Source organism: Cheilinus undulatus, linkage group 1, assembly GCF_018320785.1.
Source record: "Cheilinus undulatus linkage group 1, ASM1832078v1, whole genome shotgun sequence".
NCBI classification, from domain to species: domain Eukaryota; kingdom Metazoa; phylum Chordata; class Actinopteri; order Labriformes; family Labridae; genus Cheilinus; species Cheilinus undulatus.
In genome coordinates this window covers 38,698,375-38,722,653 of record NC_054865.1, presented here as the reverse complement: position 1 = coordinate 38,722,653, position 24,279 = coordinate 38,698,375, and the positions used below count along the sequence as shown (strand labels likewise).

Here is a 24,279-nt window from a genome sequence, read left to right as displayed (position 1 = left end):
CTGAAGCCCACTGCCAGCACCAGGAAGGAGATGGCTACCCCTTTACTGTGAGAGTATCCGACTACCAGCAGCAATGTGGCCTCCATGCCAAATCCTAACAGAGACAGACAGCAGGTCCCAAACACAGACACACATACACACAGAATCAAACAAAGCCCACAGGCTGTTGATCATCGTGGTGCCAATTGAATTAAGCCTGATGCACAGTCTGCACTCAATTACAGAAGAGATGGATATGAAATCAATGCACATTCACAATCAGCTTGTGTGTAAGTACTGGACTAATGGATTTTTTTCTCAAAAACATAAACACAACCATCTGTTTAAGCCATCCTTCAGTGAAAAACATCTGAAAAATAGAGCAGTATGGATCTAACACCTTGAAAGTCACACCCTGTACTTGTGCAGAGAGAGGTGTGGAAAATGAGATTTCACCCTGCGCCCAGTCTTCTCACCTCCACAGTTCATGATTTTCCTGACATTGGTAGTCGACAGGATGTTCTTGCTGCGCAGGTAGTCAGCCAGCTGGCCACCGATGGGTACAATGATGGTCATCACCAAATGGGGAAGAGCTGACAGAATGCCTACCTACAGCCACAGAAAACATCAAACAAAATCAGCTGCAGTATTATATGTTAGCTCAATTTTGATTGTGAGTTTAGAGTGTGTGTATTCTTATTTAGTGTCACCATTACAGTTTTTTACTTTTGTTTTTTTTTTTTTTCTTTTGTTTTTTTGCATCCGTTCAAAAATGCTGCCCTAAATTGTAGGAAAGTAGTGTACCTGCAGTTAACAGTACTTAAATGTTCAGTCAGAAACCTTAAAGGGCCATCATGCCAAATACCAGTATCAGTGGTCAGGCCAATGATTGGTCTATCCCTACATAATATATCTTTTTTAGTCCTGTGTAGGTAGCCTTGAATATTAAGCTCACCTTGCTGATTTCAAAGCCAAATACTTCCTCAAAATATGCAGGTTGGCTGATCAGCAGCAGGTAAAACGTCCAGCTCCTGCAGAAGTTTGCCACAATGATTGCATAGACAGGCATAGAGGTGAAGAACTTCCTCCAAGGGGTCTTAAATTTCTGGAATTGATCATCACAGAGAAAGAAAACATTACAATGTTCATTACTTGACTGATCATTTCTGGCTTGCAAAACACTAAATACAAATAGGAGGTGAAACTTTAGCTTGATGTCATGTTGGTGCTAGTATTCATTCTTTTATTTCATCGTCACTCTTAGGTGCTGTCTTGTGGATCTCTCCTCACCTCAGAAGGACCCATTAGCTTGGCACTCTCTCCAATGCTCTCCTCAATATAGCAGCGCTCCTCATCAGTGATGGTCGGATGTTCAGCTGGGCTCTCATAGGACACAAAAATCCAGAACATGTACCAGAAAATGCCGAAGCACCCTGCACATCACACACAGGTAACATGTCACATTTTAGGATAATAATAGATTAAATATAGGTGTTTATTTTGAATGCACAAGTAGGCACACACACAAACAAGAGTCCTTGGCAGCTTGATGTTTCCAGTAGCCTGGGAGAATAAAACCCAGACAGGAAATCTAACTGTATTCAGTCCAGAGTGAGGGAGAGTTATGGGGGGTTATTTATTGACACACCCAAACATCGAGGGGAGGAAATCAATACACAGTACTGCATGGATAAATCCATTTGACATTCACTGGACTCTCTGAGTGTCAAACTCTTCAGGTTTCAGTCAAGCTTAAAAACACTTAAGCCAAAAGCTGGACACACTAAAAGATTTTCAAAATCTTAGCCAATTTTAAAAATGTGAGACTCAACACATGATGACAAATAATGACAGATTTAACAGTTTTGTTCTTAAAGTGTGTGGTGTGCAATGAGATGACTAACAGAGCACACCACAAACTATCAGATTTATTCACCAACAGCCAAAGTCTTAACTATCAAGACTCCAAATCTTGCACATTCAGACATGACTGAAGATCAAAAAAGCTCTATGTGGCCAGCTGTTAGAGACCTCGTACATCCATTTTTGAAAGTTCAACTCCCTTCCTCATCAGTTCAATTGTAGTATGTTTTACGTTTTTTTAATCCAAAGAAATCCTTAACTTTGTGTTTTTAACTGGATGTGATGTGTTGTGTCATGTCGCCCGCCATGACAGATACAACATGGTTGGTTTGTTTATGTAGTTTTTCTTGATAAGTAGAAGTTCTTGATAAGTTACAGTTGATCATTTAGAGCCTGTAGCCACCAATGGAGCTAGTCTGCTTTGCAGTTATTCTTGTCTACAGTCTATTCTGAGATGGTTTTCTTCAGGGTTTGGGGGATTCTAGAAGCAAGGACTCACACCTATGACCCCCCTGCTACCTTTGACATTATCTTCTGTTATTGTTTTTGATAAAGAATCCGCTGATGGCGGAATTGACATATTGTGCATCATTACGGTGGCTGTGTTTGTTGTGCTTCCTCCTAAAGTCAGCTTGCTTTGTGATTGGCTATTGTTTCTTTCCACATAACCATCCACTGAGTGTGTGTTCATCTGTCCTCGATATTACTACAACACAGCAGAATTTCAGATTGTAAATACTGGAAACATTCAATATTTAGAGTATTAAATCAAAGCAACCCTGACTATATCACTCGTAACAATGCTAACAGATAATCTTTAGAACCATTCAGTAACGGGGCCTTTGCTAACTTTGGTCAAAAGGGTGAATCATACCCAAGATCTACCCTCTTATCTTGTGTTGTGTTACTTGCTTAACATGTTCCCCCAAATATTTCTCTCTACGCAAATATTACTTGCCATTTTACCATGCCTGCTTCCTGATTTGTCTTGGGAACAATACACACACATGCATCTCTCATCAATCAATCTTACCGTAAACATAGAACACAGAGGACCAGCCTGAGTACTGGACCAGGATCCCAGCCAGAGGCATCGCTATCACAGCACCAGCATATGAGCCTGACAGACAAGACGTTTTAATCAGTACAGTGATACACATCCAATTATGTTGCATATCAGGCAACACATCAATTCTGATGCCAATTTTTAAATGTCAAACAGAAATTAAGTATTTACCACAGAATGAGATGGTGGCCAGACGACTCCTCTCCAGAGGAGGAGCCCACTTACTCCAGATGCCATGACAGGCCGGGTACGTCACTCCCTAAACACACCATATCACAAAATACTACATGACTTCATGATGAAAGAACATAAAAAACATATAACTGAAGACGAGAGCTCCATGTTCTTTGGTGTATAATCTCAAGAAACGTATTCGTTATCTAAATTGTTTTTAAAAGATAAACAAAATTAGGGAGTGGTCAGTACTACATGTCAAGTATTTTTTTGCATCCAACAGCAACGAGATTGGTTTGAATAAATGTGCAATTAACAGTAATAGGCCAAATGTGTGTAGAGTGTGTCGATTTTGGATGAATCAAACACAACAACAGTCAAGAATTATTAGGTATATAAGTACAAACTAAACACTCCATCTTCCACATTTAAGACAGCTTTATAACCTTAAAACAACAAGCCATATTTCATAGTTGTTTAAGGATTTTAGGATGTACAGTCTGTGATAGAATACAATTTTAGAAATGAACTTGAACAAACCAGTATCAGATCCAATAACTGAAATAAATTAACATTTTCACCCCTTTAATTAACATGAACAAATTGTACAGTGCCATGAGCATGGAGGACCTGATGAGCTGTTCATGGAGCAAAGCAGCCCTGCAGCTATTAAATGTTCATCAGCAGCTAATTTCAATAAAATTTGTTGACACAAAAACACACTCTGCATGGACCTTCTTTACAGAGCTGTTTCATCAGCCTCAAACGCAGAAAATATCAGGTAATTACATCAGATTTTGTTTATTCTTAACAGCCTTCAGTAAAGCCTTCTACAACACTTCTACAACTGGTATAAATTCGCTCTATCATGACTAAGCATTTGATAGTTTTTCACTGAAAACATTGGAGTCAGATGAAAAAACTCAACTTCCTTTTCCAAAAGAAATTTTTGATACAAATAATGCCCATATATGCAACCTAAAGCTGACATCTAATAGTTTCATTGTTCTTTAGGCCTGTAGCACCAGCTCTCTGTTTTATTTATACTGCAGGCTGAAATCTGAGTGTCATCTTTCACTACAAAGCCAGAGGACTGATGTGCTTTTGCCCTTCTTCTCATCTATCTGTGAACCAACACTCTGCTGTTGTGTTTCCAGGATACAGAGTGCGACAGCAAAAATTGAGCAGGACTATCCCACAAACAATCAGCTGTAGTGGACTGGATCAATATACAGCATCTCACATTTCCTCTTGTTTGTATATCCAGAGCATTTTACAGTCTTTCCTCTCTGGCTGGGTAAAAATATTAGGAATTCATCTCTTTGTGTATTGTATTATTTCAAAACACCAGTAATTGGTCGGCATAGCAATGTAATCTTATTGACATATGTAGTCTTTATATTCAATGAGGGCATGTTTGATGCTAGTTTTACTTGGTAGAGACCTTTAATCCATTACAGACTACTGCAGGTTTTACTAACAGAAAAATAGGCTTTAAAATGCAGCAATACGCCATTAGATGATAACATCCTCTCACCTCAACCAGTCCTTGTAATATCCTCACAAATATGACACACCCATAATGGACTCGAGCAGCTGAGGGAATGAACATGTTGAGGGTGGAGGTCAGAACAATGGCTGCTCCAAATACCCTGAAAAAGATTAAATACGTTTAAATATAGCATTTTATATTTGGGTGCTCTCATAAATATTTCAGCAGCACCAAATGTGCGTCATCAGTCAGCTTTAATTTTGCTTTATAACAGGGTTGGCTTAACACATTGTATTACATGAAATACAATCTTAATTTTCCGAGAAAATGATTCATAATTGTCCTCTGGGTTCTTTTGAATATGAACGATCTTAGGGCCTATTTTATACAGTAGGCCTACATGTTTTGGGGTCTTTATATATTTTAAGAAAGTATACGTTTTGTTTATCATCATTGTACCTGGCAAGAGCAAGCAGCTACGTAGATTATTCCACCGTTACGATTAGCACCATGCGCCTTTCATACGTCATTGAAATAAATATTTAAACCCGGAAAAGCAAGGTCGAGGCGTAGGCCTATTAGTCGCTTAGCAACTGTTCTGGCTTGGGGCTGTTCACGAAATACATTTCGTGTGAAATATTACATTAATATATAATAACGTCATGATTACTGACTTGGTTTGCCAGTTTTTGAAAGATTTATGTCGTAATTGTATGTTAGGTTGTCTGCCGTTGGCTATTTCAAAACAAACACTGTGAATAACATAAACTATAAGCAGACGAGTGTAAGATTTCGTCTTAATTTAACGGAAGGAAGGGAGAAAATTAGTGTTTTGGATGATTTTTACCATGAGGGGGCAGCTGATGCAGGTTTGAGTCAGTTACAGGGAAGGACCAGGCCCTTCATAAACACCGAGCTGTTTCTCATTTCTGTCACGTTCTCCCGCCCCTCTCATCTGCACGCGGGGGGCAAGCCCTAATCCGGTTGAGACTACTGTTGGGCACGAGACCAATTGATTCGATTACATCCGCGTGTCAATCAACCAGACGGGGAGCGGACAACAAGAGAAACCACAAAGAAGAACACATTTTAAAGGAGACTTTTGTTAGCTAGTGATGTAACGATAATTGGCAGGTCTAGCTGTATTTAAAACAAAGATCGTCTATTATTTAGTAACATCAGGTGATATATGCCATTTCAATTTTTAAATTCTCTCAAGAAACTCAAGATTCTGGCCTTAGTGCCAGGATTTTTAATTTTCTTTCGGCTTGTTTTACCTATAATGTCGCCAAAATGACCATTCTATAGCCATCCTACATCAACATGAAACAGGTAAAACATAGACTGTATGCTTATTCATGGTGTTGCCCTAGCGTCTGTAATATTACGTATGCCTAATTATAATACGTGACGCACTGGCATTGCTCATGTGAATTAAACCCTCTGGCGACACGACAGGGTCTGGTCTCCACGCCCTGCGAGAGCTCCAGATTAGACCGGATCCCCCGAGGGAGCTCATTAACAGGTGGCAGAGAGCCCTGAACCCGGGCTGCAGGCCTGCCAACCCGCTGCTTCCCTGCAGCTCTGCAGCAGATCTCTGTCTCCTGTCCTCATGTAGGGATCCTCTGCCTAAATCTGTCGATTTACTATTCATACATTTAACAAGGAATAAACGGCTCCATTTTTATATCTGACCTCAGCTTTTTTTTTTTTTTTTGTCTTGACTGAATTTATTTCAGTCCCCATGTGCTCACTTTCGTTTCCTGCGTATTTTTTAATAATAGCTAGAAAACAATAGAGAAAGAGGGTGAGAGGAAGCTGCAGTCTTTGCCAACTGTTCAGTCATTCTGTTAAATAGGCCAAATAACATTTTTTAAAAATCACAAAGCTTCATCTGCCAAATGAAGCCTCTGTGTTGTAGTTTATTTTTGGAGACCCACGGGGAGAGCCGCCTACCTGTTCGCAGCCAGCCTGGAGGAGATGTATCCTCCTGGGATCTGTGTCACGATGTAGCCCCAGAAAAAAGAGCCGTGAATCAGCCCCACAGTCTCTGGATCCCAGTTGAACTTGGCTTTCTGGTGGATCAAACACAAAACCAGCAGGCTACATAAATAAACGAAGAGGATTTTGATTAGCCTGTTTGTTAGAGGATTCACATTGTTTCGTGTAGTTTCATAATTTAACATTTAGTCATTTATTTATTTGTTTTGTTTGGGGGGTAATCTTAATGATTAAATTTGGTAGTGTCAGTATCCAGAGTATGAGAGTATTTGTTAATACTTTTATTCTGAAAGAATCCGTAGTTTTGGCACCTGCTGACGTCATATCAAGGACGGGTAAAATGGGACTAGCGCGCACTTGTAAAGGTGAACTGAGGCATAATCCAGTGGCACACTACAAGAACGTTAGGGGTTCTTTTTGGTAAAGAATTGTTGAATAAACAGAATCAAATTTGTAGCCTATACTTGCTTGGACAGTGGTATTGTTGTATCTAAGATTCACTGTCCTCTTGCCATAATGACCGGTTTTATTTTGAGCTTTGTGATTGGTGACTGACAGGGACAAATCGCCCTTAAACTAGCGTCAAATGTTATTGTTAATGAAGTATTGTTTTAAGACTCAGATTAAAAAAATCGATTGATCTACAAAGCCAGGCCTGTTCTTTGAAGGCCCTTCATTTATTTTGATCAGACGACGTCGATGTCACCATCAAATCAATTTGTGTGTCTCACGCGATCAAAGGGAGGACTAGAAAGTTACGCTGTATCAAATAACTGTATGTTTTCGATTCGATTCAAGTACGATTTTATAGGCAAGTTTTGGCGTATAAACGTAAAAATGTAGCAAAAATAAAACCACTTAGCCTTGAAGCAAATACGCCATATAGACTTTCTAATATTTGACAACTAGCTCACTATTATATCAGGAATTGGGACTCATTTTAGGCACGTGTCTTTAACTACTTGTTTAACTGCCCTGTATGTAAACAAGGACTTGAATGTCTCTTTTCAGCATCGGTAAAATGCCTGATTTTAACTTTGCATTTAAGATATAACGATGCCATTGATGTCTGTTTTTTTAAATATTGAAATAAAAGCAAATAAAATAGCATATGACATTTTAAACATTATCATATCCATGATCATAAAGGATTAAGTAGGCTATTATTACAGGTGATTTAAATACTGTAATGGCATTTGTTGAATTTATTGCTACTTTCATGATGTAAAGGGTCTTTTAACTATTAGGGACAGGCTTGCTCTTTTGTAGTTGAATGCGCCTTTCATATTAAATAGCTATTTGATATCCTAAATTATTTATGGTTTCCCCTCCCTTATTTTTGGCTAAAAAAAAATAAACCCAGGTGTCTTGAATCTGGGGACATTTAGTCTACGTTGTCTCTACGTCACGATCAGTCGTCGCCACACCTCTTTGATGATGATCTTGCCGTTCTGGTGGATGGTGCTGTTGTTGACCATGCTCACTATGGCCACGCCTAGGTTACACCGGATCCCGAAGGAGATGCAGAAGCCCAGGCCGCTCAGGATGGCGATGATGTAGCGGCGAGGCAGACCGAAGCAGTTACAGTCACACAGAGGGGGTTTCTTCTCCACGGCCTCCCGGGGCCTCCCGTCCTCCGTCAGCTCGATCACATCCCCGGTCTTCTGCCTCCGCTCCATCACCCTGTAGCAGCCAGTAGGAGGTCAGGGTCTCACATGTACCCTCAGAAAATATCATGATGCACTTAACTGAGATCATAGATGATGGGACTTATTTTTAATGACGCTTCGTTATAGAATGCTTTTGTGCTTCTTTCACGTGTTCTAGTGAAGGAAATGGAAGAAGCCAATTACCATCAGTATGCTGAGGCCTGTGTGCTTTATTTTCTAGCTTGGAGGCATAAACCTCAAGTCAGAAGGTCAATCAAAATAAAAGCCAAATATTTTAGCCAGAGTTTGCCAAAAAAAAAAAAAAGAAAAAATGACAGGGGTTAAGCTATAAACAAAGAAAGTGCCAGTAGAGCTCAGTAAAGACAAACACGTCCCTCACTGTACCGCATTGCAGCAGCCCGCTCACTTTCTCTCATTAGCATTCACGGGACCGAGCAGCAGCTCCAGCATCATCATCATCATCATCATCATCACACACGCACACACCACGAGTCTGTGGGCATTCCTCAAAACCTTTTCCTTTTTTTACCCTCCTAGGAAAGACTCATAACCTCTCCACAACGTTTATCCAAAATGGGCTGTAAAATGTGGTCAAAAAATAAATCTATCCAATTTCTGCGAACGAATATGAGGCAGCATTTAAAATAGAATAATCGAATAAGTAGCCTTTAACATGTGGAGTAAAAGCAAAGGCCTGCCTTTGAAAGGCTCCCCTCATAATATTCACACAAATCCTAAAAACCTCACTCTGATGTGTGCCAGTCAGGCTCCAGTTTTAGTTGGATTTCTGTTTCAGCTTGAAATTTAAAATGCACACATTATTTTCGAGTCATGCTTGCAAGACGTGGAGGATGATTTTACAAAGAAACACCATAAATATTGCTGCAGTTTTTTTAATTCGCAGTGCAAATGCAGACAGTAATGTTGAACAAGGTAACATCCATTTAAACCCTGCCTTTTAGGGCGACAAATGGCTGATTTTAAACCAATAAGACAAAGGAGGAGTTTTTTTTACATATTCGTGCGTCACTGCTTTCTAAAGATACTATGAATCGTGTGATAAATCATGAATGAATCCCAAAAATATCGCGCGTGGCCTGCACGTCCTACACAACCTGTCTGCTAATGAGATTCACGTTCTGCAAGCATCAGGATAGACACGCACGCGCGCACACACAAACGTGATTGCATAATTTTCTTCTCACTTCTAGAGGCGTGACTAGATCCCTGTAACCTGTAAAACATTTTTTTTAGTGACCTGCAGTCCCTTCTAACTTTCTGGTTAAAATAAAGCACACATAAACAAACGCACGCGCCACCATGGCAGGTAATAGAAAATGCGCGTCCTTACCTGTGCATATGACCCAGGGCCTTCCCCGCGAATTCCTTCACCCCCGCCGTGGCACTCATCTTCACAGACTCCATATCCAGTTTCTATGTGTGGGCCTTTTTCTCTGTTATTTTACTGCTTATTCGTCATGTTACGGCGCAGGATGGCCGACAGTCAGTGGCTACAAGGTTAAAAAAAAGAAAAGAAAAAAAAAAAAAAAAAGAAAGAAACCAAGTTTGACCAGACCTGAGTCCAAGAAAGGTGACGATCCCAAACGCACAAGTCTAATTCTCACAATAAAAATGCTAAAGTGGGAAAAGCCTTCGCGTAAGGAATCAAACGAGCTGTGCGCCTTCGTCCGCCACCGACTCCTCTCCTGCCTCGCGCACAGGAGCCGCGCGCTGTGCCATCACGACGAAAACAAGACGGAAAAAGGGACTAATAGCCAGCGTCGTAATGGACCCGTGTGTCCGTAACAAAGAGAAAGAGAGAGAGGATGAATAAAGATGTGAGAAAAGAAAGTTAAAAGGGCAGCTGTGGGTGTTTGAAGTGGCTTCAGTGAATCAAAGAGGGAGTGAGGCTGGATCGTGTCTCCTGTGGAGAGCGCAGGTTCATCTGACGTCGTGCTTCAGCACCGAGGTCAGCGACAGCAGCTCCGCGTGCAACATCTGGACAGCGGCTCAGAGTAAACGATGACCACAGTGAAAATATCATAAGAAAAAGAGATGCAAATGTGCCTTTTTGTATTAGTATTTTCGTTAAACATTAGGGGGGATATATGGAAACAATTCTCTTAAGCACTTTATTTGGACCCCAAAGTATTTGTGATTTCTCAGCAACACCGTCCAGGCTATACGTGTTTATTTGGCGTTTTTATGCTGAATTAAAAAACAAAAAAACAAAAAACAACGACAGTCATCTAGATATATGTAAGCAGAAGCTCTCCTGAGGGCGGTGCTATGGAAACCAAACGAGCAGGAGTGGATTCCCCTCCAACAAGCTGCTCTCTTAAAGAAAGAAAGAAAGAAAGTCTTCTTTCCTAAATGTAGGAATGCATCAATAATTTATGCCTATAAGCACAATTTCACACACAGGCAAAAGCAAATATTTGTTATGTTTGGTTAGATTGGTTAACCAAATTAGCCTAATTGAAAGAGAAGAATCAGATTTTTGAAAACGAACATCTGAGGACTATATCTGGATAAATTAAAGCATTTTAATACATTTGATAAACCCAATACAATGTTAGGAATTGCAATAATAAAATGTCTGACAAGATAAAAGAAAGGGTGGGAAGGAAGCAAAACGCTGTGTGAATTTAGGTGTGTGTTTCTTGTCATTTGTTGGTATGGAGCGCCATCTGGTGGTGTCATGCTTTTATTTGATAAGAACAAGCTAGTCTTTGCTGAATTTACTTTTTCTCTCCGTGTGCCTGAATCAAATCTAGCTTCATTGCATGTAGGCTGTCAGTAGGCCATATCTTTATTCAGTTGTAGACATGTGTACTCGCTGGAGTTTAATTATGTTAGAGTTATGGTGGGATTTACAGAAGTAGAAGCATTTTTGTTACATTTGCTTAAACTCAGCAATCATGCACTGCAAGATTTATGAGTTGACTGTTGTTTTTGTAATTGTATTCAAATTATTTGACAATCATCTTTTAGTCTGCAGAGTTTTCCCAGAATTCCTGTGGGCATTAGTCACTTTTGCACCATGAGTTAGAGATGTCCCACCTGTGTAGACTAGTTTCAACATAGCTAGGCTAGGCTGAAGAACACATTCTGAATCAAAGTGAACCATACAGTCTTTCACTGTCAGACTGAATAACTGTTGGTGGCTAAAAAAATTAATTGTGTTAACCCGACAACCCAATACTGCAATGGTAGCTCTTTTTTCTGAGTTGATAGAACACATGTTTAGTTTTAAGCCTCTCCAAATAAATCCCTTAATCTGCAGAGTCTTCCTAGAATACCTCAGGACATTAAACACTTTTGCACCATGAGTGACGTTACTGATTTTGTTAGAGAAGTCTGCCTGTGGGGGGCCAACCAGAATAGACACTCACCAACCACTTTATTAGGTACACTTTGCAAGTGCAGGGTCAGACCCCCTTTTGCCTTCAGAACTGTCTTGATTTTTTGTGGCATAGTTTCAACATGGTCAGCAAACAATACTCAGGTAGACTCAATAGGTACCAAGGGGTCCAAAGTGTGCCAAGAAAATTTAGGCATACATATAAAAAGTTTAATAGGAATTATTACAGCCAATTGTATTTCTGTTTAAAGAATTAAGATATACCAATTATTGAAGATTGTAGGAGAAAAGATTCTATTTTCATGACAGATTTAGTCATGTTTTCTCCATGTTATAGTTTATTGGTGTTTGTAATTGACTTGGGGGTCACACTGAGTGAGGTGCAGGGCTGCATGTGGCTGCCAGTTGCCCAACCCTGACCAAAATAATACACATACATTGAAAAGGTGGAATGTCGGTCATTTCAAAGTGCCCTAATGCAACTGGAAGTGGTTGTTGATTATAGATTAGATTAGATTATAGCCTGATATAAGAGCACATTTTACACCAGAAGACTTTCCACTGAAATCTGTAAGAAAGAATGCTTCTCTCTTCTTTTTAAACTTTGCAAGGGGATGTATGTAAAAACAGATTCTTGTGACATCTAGTGGTAGAAGAATGACTTTATTTCAGGGGAATAATTAAGAACTGAATGTACTTAAAACATTAAAAAATAAAAGGATTCCTCACACAAAAAGAAGAAATATGTTTAAAGTATTTAGCCCTACATAATATATTAGATCTATGATTGTCTTCCTGACAAATAAATATCAGAGAATTTTATGCTGTAACCCTTCATTGTGCTGACTGATTAAATTTTAAAGTATCATTCACCAAAAAGAGACTTCTTTTCATTTCCATTGGTTACACATTTTAAAAGAAGAACATATTTTCATAGATTCAGATATATTCCATTGAGTGAAAGGGTTACTTTGAATACATCAAACAACTGCATATGAGATGTAATACTTTTCAAAGCAAAGTATTTCAGTATTATTGTTATGTTCAAAGGGTCATAAGGTTTTTGGGAAGAGGCACGGACCTTGTAAGCCAAATGTATTTGAATTTAAATTTCTGTTTGTTTTTTAAGGGTTCATACATACTGTTTAAGTGAAAAATCAAAGTCACACTAAAATGAGACACTTCGTCATTTATTGAGAATATCAACAGCTTTAGTGCATTTCTGTACATCAGGCTACAGTTAACTTAAAATTTAATGACAAAATATTTACATGACTGCAACTCATGCACAAACAAAACCACTACTTTGCAATGATCAGCAGCAGCAACAGATGTTAGAAACGAGATACAGAATTCAAATAGGAAACTTATTTTTTCTTTTACAAAAACATACAAAAACAAGTAAAAACTGACGATTAAGGCAATATATTTGTTGGGAAATGCTTCTTGCACCATGCAGGACCCCACCCCCCAAAAAACCCGCTCTCACATTTTCATTTTTTATTCAGAGTTGATGCTTAACAAACGTTAGAAGATGTTTAATCCTGAGATTGAAGTCAGCCAGGTTTAGTCCAATATAATGTGTTACATAACTGGAATGACATCTGCATGAATAGCAGTGTAAAAAGCAGATATGTTTCAACTAAAACTAAGACTGATTTTAATGCACATCATGCTTAAAAAGTTAAAAAAGAAACACTGAACCTGCTTTGAAAAAGTAGAAACTCTAGCACAACTTTATTTATTAGTATAGGAAATGCAGGCGGCAGGAAATAGAACATGGTATATCATCTAGAAAAGATCCACGAGGATCACAGGATCATATAATAACTTTTAACGTTTAAACTTTCGAGCAGAAATGGATCAATAAGTTAATCATTATGACTCATTAAAAATATCTACAGCTAAACATTCTGAAAGCCCTGAGAGGACATGCATTTTATTTAATTGTTTTCCTGTTATGTCTAAATTTCCATTTTCTCTAGACCTTGACTTATTTATTTTTTTATCTTGAAAAAAGTATGCTGTTTTTGCCATGAAAACAGATCAATTTCTTGAGATCTCAAGAAAATAGATGACTCAATATTGATAAGAAGCTCTGATATCCTAAGATAACAACATAAGTTGGTATCATGAGAAAACAGAATGTTTGCATGTGTGACCTCTTTGGGCTTCCGTAAAAAAGTAACCAGCTAGAGTCTCTATGATTCTCCCTCAAGTTATCCAAACAGAACAAGTAGCATCCCATCTTCTGTTCATCATCTCTGGAATGATTATGATTGTTTACACTGACAAAACATGGCGACAACAATAGTATCACATTTGTGAACGGAATAAAGGCAGTGTACCACCAAATTATACTGAAAAGAGCTTAAACTGACACATACAAACTGATTATATTAAAGCAGAAGATGTTTTTTTGTATGGATTTTTTCCTCTTTTGGTCAGTCTTACAATTGGTCCCGCAGCATGATTTGGATGATGCAGCTGCTCTCACAAAGATGGTGTTGCAGTACCTTAAACTCATGACACCAAAGGTCTGATTGTTACAGTACCACTGCAGTATGATGGAGGTACTTCGTTCCCAAATGCACAGTATTTTAAAAGTGTTTCCCTAAATGTAGTACAAAAAAAAAACAATAAAACATACACTCTAATAGCCCAGCTATAGATATGTAGAAACATGTCTGAGGAATAAGCATTGCCTAAAGTTACAATGTGTTTCATATTAGATATGTTTGAAACCTGTTAGTTTGTTTTCTACATTCTGAGTTAGAGGACAAAAAGAAGAAACACGATGAATGACCATTAATTTTTTAACCACAAACATTTTGACGACAGACACACAACATTTTTATCCTTCTTGTCTCACTAGGAGAATCACATGCAGAAAATTAACTATGATATCATAATTAAATCTTTTAATGTTAATAACACTTAGGTTCACATGTTAAACATCACAGACTTTAACTTTCAGCACTTTTTTTCAGCCATGACCGAAGGAGGCATAACAGGAAATGGTTCAAGCTGCAGTCACAATCTTTTCTACTCTTTTTTTCGATTGCACAGAAGTTTGTCCCTCACTCAAGAACAGATACATTTTCCTGATGCCTCGAAAACAGATCCTAATGTAGAAGTGCGTTCAGCAACAAAACCCGCAGACAGGAGCCCTTGTTTATGAATGTTCAGGTGGGAATCAGGGCTACAGGCACTCAGACAGCACTTCATGTTTGTCTGTCATGGAGGACATCTCTGACTGCGGCTCTGTGATGAAACTGGCACTCAGCTGGAGTTTGAGCCTCTCTACCTCGTAGTTATGCAGGTACTCTTGAATCAGGTAACGTTCTCGTTTAATCCGAGCCTTCACATCAGACGGGATGTCAGGGATCATCCAGGCCACGAAGAACTTCACCACAAAGACCACATGCTAAGGGGAAAGATTTAGTGATTATAGTCGAGGTACAACCAGTTTCTTACATATTCAGAGCATTTATTCTTCAAATAAGAAGCAGGGAAAGCTTTGCTGTCTTACCTCCATTATAATGATGAAGGCCATTTTAGCTGCCAGAATGTGCCAGAACTGCATGGTGTGAGCGTACTCCTTCTCATGGCCCGGAGGGTAACGATAGTCACGATATCTGTTAAAAAAACACATAGAGGTGGGAATCATTAAGGAAGCAATTTACATTAGATTAATTATTCACATCTGCTTGTACTAATACACATAGGTAACACATTGGTCAAATATTCAGTCCAACTTTTTCTCTCCTTGTGATGTTGTTTTCTCTGGATTCAGTCATCTTTTGGGGGAAATATGTTGCTCCTTAGATGTATGCTCAAATTCTAGTCACTAAGATTATACGTCTGCCTCAACTTCAACTTTATTGTTCCCTAAGGGAAATTTGCTTTTTCTCACACACAACACTAAAATGTATAAATACAAAAATACATTTAAGGACACCTAAAGACAAAACCATCATTAAAAGACATCTTGGTAAATCTGTAGTGAAAATAAAATGCTTCATAGAAGAAATGCAGTCTGATGATGAACTTCTATGGGTTTGTGATGCTAAATTACTTCCATACACAGTTGTCCTGCCAGTTGTCCATGTTTTATACCAATTAGCTAACCTTGCATCGCAGATGGATACGCCCATTTCTGTGTTTCTCACTGGCGAATCCATCTTCCAAAGCTCCCGTCTGAACCGTTTGGGCCCAGTTAGAAAGTGACAGGACCAATCAGCAACGAGGGGCAGTACTTTCTGGCGTGGCGGAGTTGTGACGTATACAGTCAGCAGCAAGAGACCAATGCAATTATGGCGTAAGACATTAGCATGGATGCTGCTAAAGCGCCAGTTTTATCAGAACTTGATCAACTTTCAAGGAAGAACAAAAAACAGCTCTGAGGTGTTTTCTTTTCAAAAACGACAAGTTGTGTACTGACATGTCTACAGTCGCCATGGTTGGCATTATGCAGTTCCCTATGGAGTTTAGTCGGCGCAACTCAGTAGCAGCTACATCACGTGTTATGTTGCTCTGATTGACCCGTAAAGATGTGACGGACAGAACGTTCATCCAGTCACTCTCCAAATTTTTTTTTCAAAGGCTCTGCTCTTTCCCAAACACTGTGTATGAGTGGTTTTCCAGGTCAATTAGCACAGCTTTAACATTTGTCAAAAATACAAGTAGAGATGCACTGATTGTGATTATTACTATAGGTTCTTTGCAGTAAAGTTATTCTGATGACACCTGAATGTATGGTGGGAAGCTAAGAAGCTAGCTAAGTCCCTTTAGCATGTCAAAAAAATCCTAATTTTGCCACAAACATGCCTTTGATTGAAACAGGGATATACCATCAACCATCCTCTATCCTTTGTCCTTATTTTATCAACATTTAAAAAGCCAAACTGGTAGAGAGAGAGGCTGGGCAGACATCAGCTGAGGAAGATTAGAGTTACATGAGCTAAACCATGACAAAACTACTGAACCTAAATGGGACGCTTGCTGTGTGATACCACTCATCCAGGCTTCAGAGGTTTTTTAATCCCTGTCTTCTGCTGATTCTCCAAAAGTGTTTTTTACCTGAATATTTCCCTACTTTTGGGCACAAAAGTAGCAACAGAATAAAAACTGTTTTTATTGTTTGCACTTTGAACGCTTGGCATAGTCGTAACAGCTCAAAACATGACCTTTATGGTAGCATTTCTCTATGAAGAAATCATTACTTTCCCCCAAGGGGAGTCTTCTGCTACTGTGTGACTAAGATACAAGATGGGGATCTAAAAATAATGAAATCTTTTCTTATCATTATGAGACAAGGATCTTAAAATTACAAGACAATGATCTCATAATTACAAAATACAGATCCCAAAGTTCTGAGATACACTTATATCTCATGATTAAGAGACTACAATCTTGTAATTTTCAGATAATTATTTTGTCATAATCTCATTTTTTTTGATGAATAAAATGTGCTTCTGTATGATACTGATATTTGTATATTTCTGTAACTTTTTCATAACTGCCCTTGTCTGTTTTTAAAATGAGCTTCAGAATGACGTAGTACTCATTTGTAGTTCCCACTATTAAATGTTAGGAGGAAATGTTTTATGAACTGTGTGTCACCGTTTTGCACTTCAAACATTCATTTTTACATGTAAGACCATGAAAACAAATCAGAGTTTCTCCAACTGGAGATGTTTTCTAGCCAATGAAACATCTTCTCATTAGTTAGGTGTAGGCACAAGCTTTCCAGCATTAATTTGATGCAACACAATTATCATCAGCTTCTGCCATCAGTGTATGCCATTTTATATGGCAATTGGCCGATCTAAGTCAAAAGGGCCAATGTTAGTTGATGTCAAATTACAGTTGGTGCATCTCTAGTGCTCATTAGTTAGAGCATGATGTATAAAAGCTTTCTGAGCTCTGATACCTGCAGGTGCTGGTGGAGTTAACAAACCATAAGTCCGTCTCTTCAGGCATGTTGTCCTCAGGTATCTGTGAGATGTTGTATATTGACAGGCTATTGTTAACGTAGCCTCTCATGCTGACACCTTCACTGTAAGCGTACAGGTAGACCATACGGGGGATCATGTCAGAGGTGAATGCCATAATAAAAGCCTGCAACAGAAGTAAACATAACATCCTGTCAGTGAAGCATTTTCCTCTGGCAATATCTACTAACAGCTGACCACAGTAATAGAAACATGTGGCACATTAATCATATAAAATACAGAAACGAGCGCATATTGAACCTGCTTAAAACAAGTACACACTAAAGCTGGGGACACTACACAACTTTCACAGTATTTACAGGTTTTGAAAAGACTAGGATTACACACTAACAGGCTGACCTCAGCAGATTTTTGTATGACGACTGAAAGACCAGGGGTCACACACTTAACAACTGCGCCTGATGAGAGATCGCAGACTACATGATTTTCCAACCCAACAAACACTTCAAACTCTCACGCAAACTCTTGCAAGGGCGATGGTTTTGATATTCCCACTACTTCCCTTTGTCTTTTAAAGCTATTTCCTGTGTCCCACCCTCTCTTTTTCATTGGCACATGTGTGCAGTTAGGTCGATAATCAGTTCACACTATCCAGCTGTGTCCAGATTTGGCTCAAAAAATTCAAACATGTTTGACTGACTGAGATTGAAATCAGTTTGGGTCTGTTCCGCTCACACACTTGCAGATTCGTATATTCGCCCCTCACACACTAACAGATTTTTGTGCCAACTAGACATGCTGACTGTCCCCAACTTGTGCAGACTGGTACAGGCTTTGCCCAACTAGGAATCGTGGGTAAAATCTGGCATAAAATCTTATGGTGTGTCCTTAGCCTAACACAACTCACATTGGTCACAACAGACAAAATGGCAACTGCATTTAGGATTTCCTGCCACGCTCCAATGTTTCTGGCCTTGGATGCTACAGGTCGTCTGAACTGGGTGGTGAATTTCCAGGCATCAACTCTGATCTCCAAGATGTTGTTGAACAGAGCGAGAAGGGGAGCCAGGGGGAAGGAGGCCACAAACAGAGTGATGAATCCAAACTGTACCACTGAAATGACAACATACAAAGCAAATGGACTGAAAGAGTTATACACATTTATCTAAGCGCCAACTTTCTCTCTCTTCCTGACTCTTGGATATTGACTCTACTGTAGAAACAAGCAGTCAAGTATCTCACCCATCTCCAGGTACTCATAAAACAATCCCAGCTGACTAAAGTTCAGGAGGACGTGGTCTTGCTCCCAGCGGCTGTTGTGGTTCTCAGGATTGTGTCGTCCTCTTCTGCTGCTCCACCAGTTCCGCATCAACCTGTGAGGAAGCCAATAAATTAAAAATAGATGTGAAATTACTCAGATCTGACACTGCATAAAACAAAGAGAACATGTGTAGAAAGAGCCAACTATTAAGGCAGCAACAGAGTTAAAACTGTGCTTGTCTAAAGTATTCTGTTATTCGTCTTGTGTTGCAGTTTAGATTTTTTCTCAATAATGTTACTATATGTTACCCTCCTAAGACCCTGCATGCAGATATGAGGACATTAAATGTTGCCTTTCCAACAGCATAGAAATAAATTCTGCTGTTTAGATATTCGTCTGGAATTTCCATACAAGTTTGGCTGGAATTTGCTTTTAAATTTTGGAAACCTTCTTGAAAATCTTCAGGAATATTCAGTCTTTTTTTGGGACAAATTTTTATTGGCTTTTGAAAATAGTTTCAGTGAAACGTTTAGGGAATATTAAATGAAATTCTGTTTTTTAAAAAGCTTTTTTTTTAGCACTATCACAGGAATTTTTGGTAATGTTTTGAAATTTGAGGGAATTTCATGGGATTTTAGGGGGGTTTAGGAAATCTCAAATATTTTTAAAAGAAATTTCCCAAGACGTCAAGAACTTTTATTGGAAAACCAATTTCCCATAGTAAAAAGACTTTCTAACAGTAAAGAAGTAATTTTGTTTTTTTATTGTTTAGTAAGATTGATAATTTTTTCTCATATACCTACATCATTTTGGTGAGAACTACTGTGTTCAAAGACGAGGCTTATGTTTTATACTTAAACGGCTGCATTTATCTTAAATAAGTGGAACAAACTAAAAATGCATTCCCCACAAAAGCTCAGGTGAATTATAGTCGATTTACTCATAAAAAAATGGTGATGAATAAATTGTCAGATTTTCTTAGTCAGCCAAAAATACAAAACAACTAAGCATAAGCTAGTTTGCTCTGAATCTTCCAGGATGAATCTCTAAGTTACACCACATTCAGTTCTCATATAACAGACATTTGGCTTTATGATTTACACCATTAGTTCTTAACATGCCTGATATACTGTTATTTTATAACACACTACGATTCAGCTTATACATACAGTGCTTAACAAATTTATTAGACCACCATAACCCTAACCAAAGTAAGGTTTATACCACAGCTGCCCTAAATTAACAGCATTGGTAATTACCAAAATCATTTTTTATGTTTCTCACAATATGTAGAAGCTCTTTAACCCAAATGATATTTTTAATGCTAAAATATAATTATTATTGTTATCCATGAATTTTCAAATTTACTGATTTACAAAAAAACTGAAAAAATAGTAAAGCACATTAATATTTCTTGATTAATATGTCAAATTATAGTTATTTACTTGCATTCCTGAACAGAAAAAAATAGTCTCAGTGGTTGAATGTTATGCTTGGTTAATTTCTGACTTCTCAGAGAAGCCCAGTGAGCCGGCTCAAATTTGGGTGAATTCAGTTTGAAATTCCTCATTCCTGTTCAAAATGGTAAAACGTGGAGAGCTCACTGAAAATGAAAGAGTCCGCATTAAAGCACTTCATGATGCTGGATGGTCTTTGAGACAAATATGACAGGTGGTCTAAAAAATTTGTTAAGCACTGTATATTCTCAGCAACATGCAGATGTCCTTCCTTTTTCCTTTAACAATTCTTGTGTTTCTTGAGATAATGCAGAAAGAACCAGATGCAAAGCACTGATGGACTCACGGCAGCAGGGCTTCCTGAATGTTCCCCCATAGTTGTTTTCCCGCCATGACAATCACCAGCTGTGTAGTCAGCTCAATCAGACAGCCTCCAGGGTCACACTGGAACAACAAGATTTTAGATTACAAAAACAAAAGTAAACTAGAACAGCCACCTGATGCTTGCCTTAGCGCTATAAAGTGAAAGTGCAGTGGTGGGTCAAGAAGAAAGGCTGGAGTTTTGCGGTAATGTGATTGGTAGAAAATCATATTTCTTTAGTGGTGTAGCTGCATGTGCAGATGAACTTGAAGCCTAATAACCATGACTTCTGACAGCAAAATGTAGTCAGTTCGTGCTTCAGTCATGTCACTGTGAAAAGTCTGAGGAATTTCCTTCATCTTGTTCTCAAGAATGACCTAGATGTGCAGACATGCAACCTGAAAAATTATGCACAGCCCTGACTATTGACAGCAGAGAGCCATAAAAACACTAGTATTCAAAGCGCTTCCCAATGACAGCACCAAAATCACAAAGTTGTCCTCGCTTGTAGAGAAATGTTTGAAGGAAGTTATTAACCTGCTTGCTTTTATGGGGGATTTTCTTCTAGAGATATATGTCAGCACAGTATGAAAACTTAATCAGTATTGTATCTGAAGCAGTATTTCCAGTGTTGTCTAGAAGTGCAAGAACAACTCACCTCCTCATTCCTCAGTTTGCTCTTTTTTTTGCCAAACATGTAAGAGTAGTCACCGGGATAGCCCACAAACTTTCCTTTGAAGAAGGCCACATAGAAACATGAGGAGTAGTAGTTTACAAACTGGAAGAGGAACATCTTCATTGTCAACTTGTTCTCATATTCCAGGTGGGTCTTTGGGATTTCTGCAGGATGAAAAAGTTGGTTACAAAACAACAAAAGATGGCAGGAAAGTGCAACTAGATAGGTTGACAGTGTCTCAGTGTTACTCAGATCACTGTAACATTGCCAAACACACTTTCTACTCCTGTCCCTTTATTATGCCTTCACTGATTTAGTTAACATTAGATCAAACCCCCCTCACCCATATCAGTGATCCAAATAGCCACCCTCTCATAGAAGAAGTTGAGGATCATGATGATGACAAAGTTGATGCAGGAGGCAGTGACAGAGGTCGCCAGCTGTGGAGTGATGAATCTGCCAACCAGCTGGATCTTCCTCATGGGATCTTTAATGATGCTGGCAAAGGCAGCATACACAGCCAGCCTGTAGGCTATGACTCCGATGATACAGGCCACTATCAGGCAAATCTGTGGAGAGATACAGACTGTACTAAGGTGACGGTACATAACAAAGCATTAACATATGCACACACAGTCAGATCAGATAAGGAGGAGTTACCCAGAATAAGACAGTGGTGGCTGAGAAGCAGAAGCGAGCACACTTGCTGGTGATAGGAAGATAAGGCTCCATTTCCTAAAGGAAAAGTCCGTAGTATTAAAGACATACAATTTGTCGTGTTTATTTTTGTGTATGATTGACACATTTGCAGCACCTGTGTGATCTTGTTGAGTCTCTTGTTAGTGCAGCGGATCTCAAACTCAGGCCGGATTTGAAGCTGTTGTTGTTCCTCTTCAAAATCCACCAAGTCCCACTCGTACTCCAGCCGGGCCTGACGTCGTTTCCAGAACTCCAAAAACAGAGTAACTATTGGACAGAAATGATAAATGGAAACAAAATTTGTGAAATTAGGAAGGGATTACCTCCTAAAAGTTGTTCAAAGAGAACTTAGTCTTGCACTGTGAGAGTCATTTGTTTTTTGGACAGATTTTTTTAAATGACCTTTAACTTGTTGCTGTTTTGCACTGACTGAGAACAGAGAGTGCCTGTGTGCAAATTTTTAGGACTATGATGCATTTATGATGTGTTTCCATGACTCTTCTTGGCTCACTGCTGAACATGAGGTCAGTTTCATTCATTTTTGGCCAACAGTTTGCTGTTCAGCAACAAAATCATCCTGGAAGGATGTTCCAGGATGTGGCAGTAGGAAATAGAGTTTGAAGCCTGAGTGGGGTCTTAAAGACAGATTGAGCACAGCATGAGTAAGAGATTGACACTTACCCCATATTCCCATAAAGATGGCAAAGAACACCGTTCCCTCATTATCAAACAGATGGGATTGCTGGAGAAAAACAATTGTAAACAGATATGTTCAAATACATCAAAAACGGTTTAAACTAAGTATATATAAGGTTTAATGTTTTACCCAGGAGGAGAGACACGTAGAGTTGAGCTTCCAGAACGGGCACTTTTTGTCACACAGGGGGCACATCACAATACTTCCTCCAATCTTAGGGTTACATATTTCTTGGCTGAAAGAAGCAAAATACATCAATAGAAATAAAATAAAAGTCTGTACTGTTTGTTAACACGAGTATCTCTTCATATTGTTATGTTGTGGCGTATACCTCTCCCCCCAATATACTTCTGTGTACTTTCAATGCTTTTGTCTATAGTTAAGCTAGATCACTATGTCCAACTGCCCAAAGAAAGCAAAGAGAGTGACAAGTGATGCAGAAAAATATGCACTGCTCATGGCTGCACAGACAGGCGCTCTTGAGGGTTAGAGTCAAAAAACTAATCCTTGTTTGAAAACCTAAAACCAAGATAATCTCTTTCCAGGTTAGATTATGATAGCAGATATAACAATTCTTTAGTGCAAAGGTAACAAAACAAACCACTGCATATTAACCCTGAAGGTTTCAGGGTAAATTAAACACTCATTCAGTCTGGGTTCATGTAAATGTATTCAAAAACTAAAGTGGAAGCTTCCCAGCAGGGTGGTTGTCATTATTACAGCTGATTAATGGCCACAGGGTTATAGTAGAATTTGGTGAGTTAATCAGACTGATGCCCTCTGCTGGTACTAACCTTGATATGTTGTCATCATAACTGAGCACGCCATAAGTGAAGCATATAAGGCCCATGACAGCAGCAAAGAACAACATCTCAGTGTAGAAACCAAGCCAAGCAAAGTAGATCCCGATTTTCTCCCCGTAGTACTTCCTGCAAACACAGAATCACACAGCATATCACAAATCAAAAAATAAAACGTGTTGAAACAGACTGTACGAGTATCCTAGTGTTGTTGTATACCTGATGAGGTTAAGAGGCTGCTCTTTGTAGAAGCAGAGAAACCGGGCCCAGTGCTTGTACAAGTTGTAACGCTCGCTCTCACACTCGGCATTTCTGGCTCGTTTCCAGTATCGACACTGGAATGAAAAGAAAAGAACAAAATCTGCTGTTTGGTAAAATATCTTTGAAAATGAAGGAAAAACAGATCATCAAGAAAAAGGAAAATCAGGTTTCCAAAGATGTACTATTCCTTTATCACTGTCATTTTATAACATTAAGATTGTGCCACAAAAACATTATTTGTTAGGGACAGATCAATGTCCAGTAAGTTCTTATGCTGGAATAACTTAGGTGCCCAAGAGTTAAAAATTTATTTTTTGTCTTCAGCTGTTAATTTAGCCTAATGCATTCCGAGTTATGCAGCCTAGTTGAGCTCAAAATAAGCACTTTACTGAATTATAAGTCACAGCAGGAAGAGTAGCCATAGCTGTAGTACTTATTTTTGTATTTGATGATATGCATGTGTTCAGATATCAACATAATTACAATGCTCTAAGGAGTCAC

The 24,279-nt window shown here is 38.8% G+C and overlaps 2 protein-coding genes across 4 annotated transcripts in view; one reads left to right on the top strand and one right to left on the bottom strand.

Annotated features, from left to right (window-relative positions):
* Positions 1–1,328: 1,328 nt before the first annotated feature.
* igdcc3 (immunoglobulin superfamily, DCC subclass, member 3) overlaps positions 1,329–24,279 on the top strand; it is a 142,291-nt gene continuing 119,340 nt past the window's right edge. The window contains exon 1 of the mRNA XM_041791902.1: positions 1,329–1,429. Coding sequence (XP_041647836.1) covers positions 1,348–1,429 — 82 coding nt within the window. The 5' untranslated portion in view covers positions 1,329–1,347. The remainder of the gene's footprint in view (positions 1,430–24,279) is intronic.
* Positions 12,784–24,279, bottom strand: part of ano5b (anoctamin 5b) — a 39,797-nt gene continuing 28,301 nt past the window's right edge. For all 3 annotated transcript variants that reach the window (XM_041791619.1, XM_041791704.1, XM_041791783.1), the window contains 14 exons: positions 23,737–23,852; positions 23,512–23,646; positions 22,847–22,952; positions 22,702–22,762; positions 22,136–22,287; positions 21,982–22,056; positions 21,665–21,890; positions 21,304–21,485; positions 20,631–20,728; positions 18,809–18,939; positions 18,474–18,679; positions 17,545–17,732; positions 15,142–15,247; positions 12,784–15,036 (listed from right to left, as the gene is read on the bottom strand). In XM_041791619.1, coding sequence (XP_041647553.1) covers positions 14,812–15,036; positions 15,142–15,247; positions 17,545–17,732; positions 18,474–18,679; positions 18,809–18,939; positions 20,631–20,728; positions 21,304–21,485; positions 21,665–21,890; positions 21,982–22,056; positions 22,136–22,287; positions 22,702–22,762; positions 22,847–22,952; positions 23,512–23,646; positions 23,737–23,852 — 2,007 coding nt within the window. In that variant the 3' untranslated portion in view covers positions 12,784–14,811. The remainder of the gene's footprint in view (positions 15,037–15,141; positions 15,248–17,544; positions 17,733–18,473; positions 18,680–18,808; positions 18,940–20,630; positions 20,729–21,303; positions 21,486–21,664; positions 21,891–21,981; positions 22,057–22,135; positions 22,288–22,701; positions 22,763–22,846; positions 22,953–23,511; positions 23,647–23,736; positions 23,853–24,279) is intronic.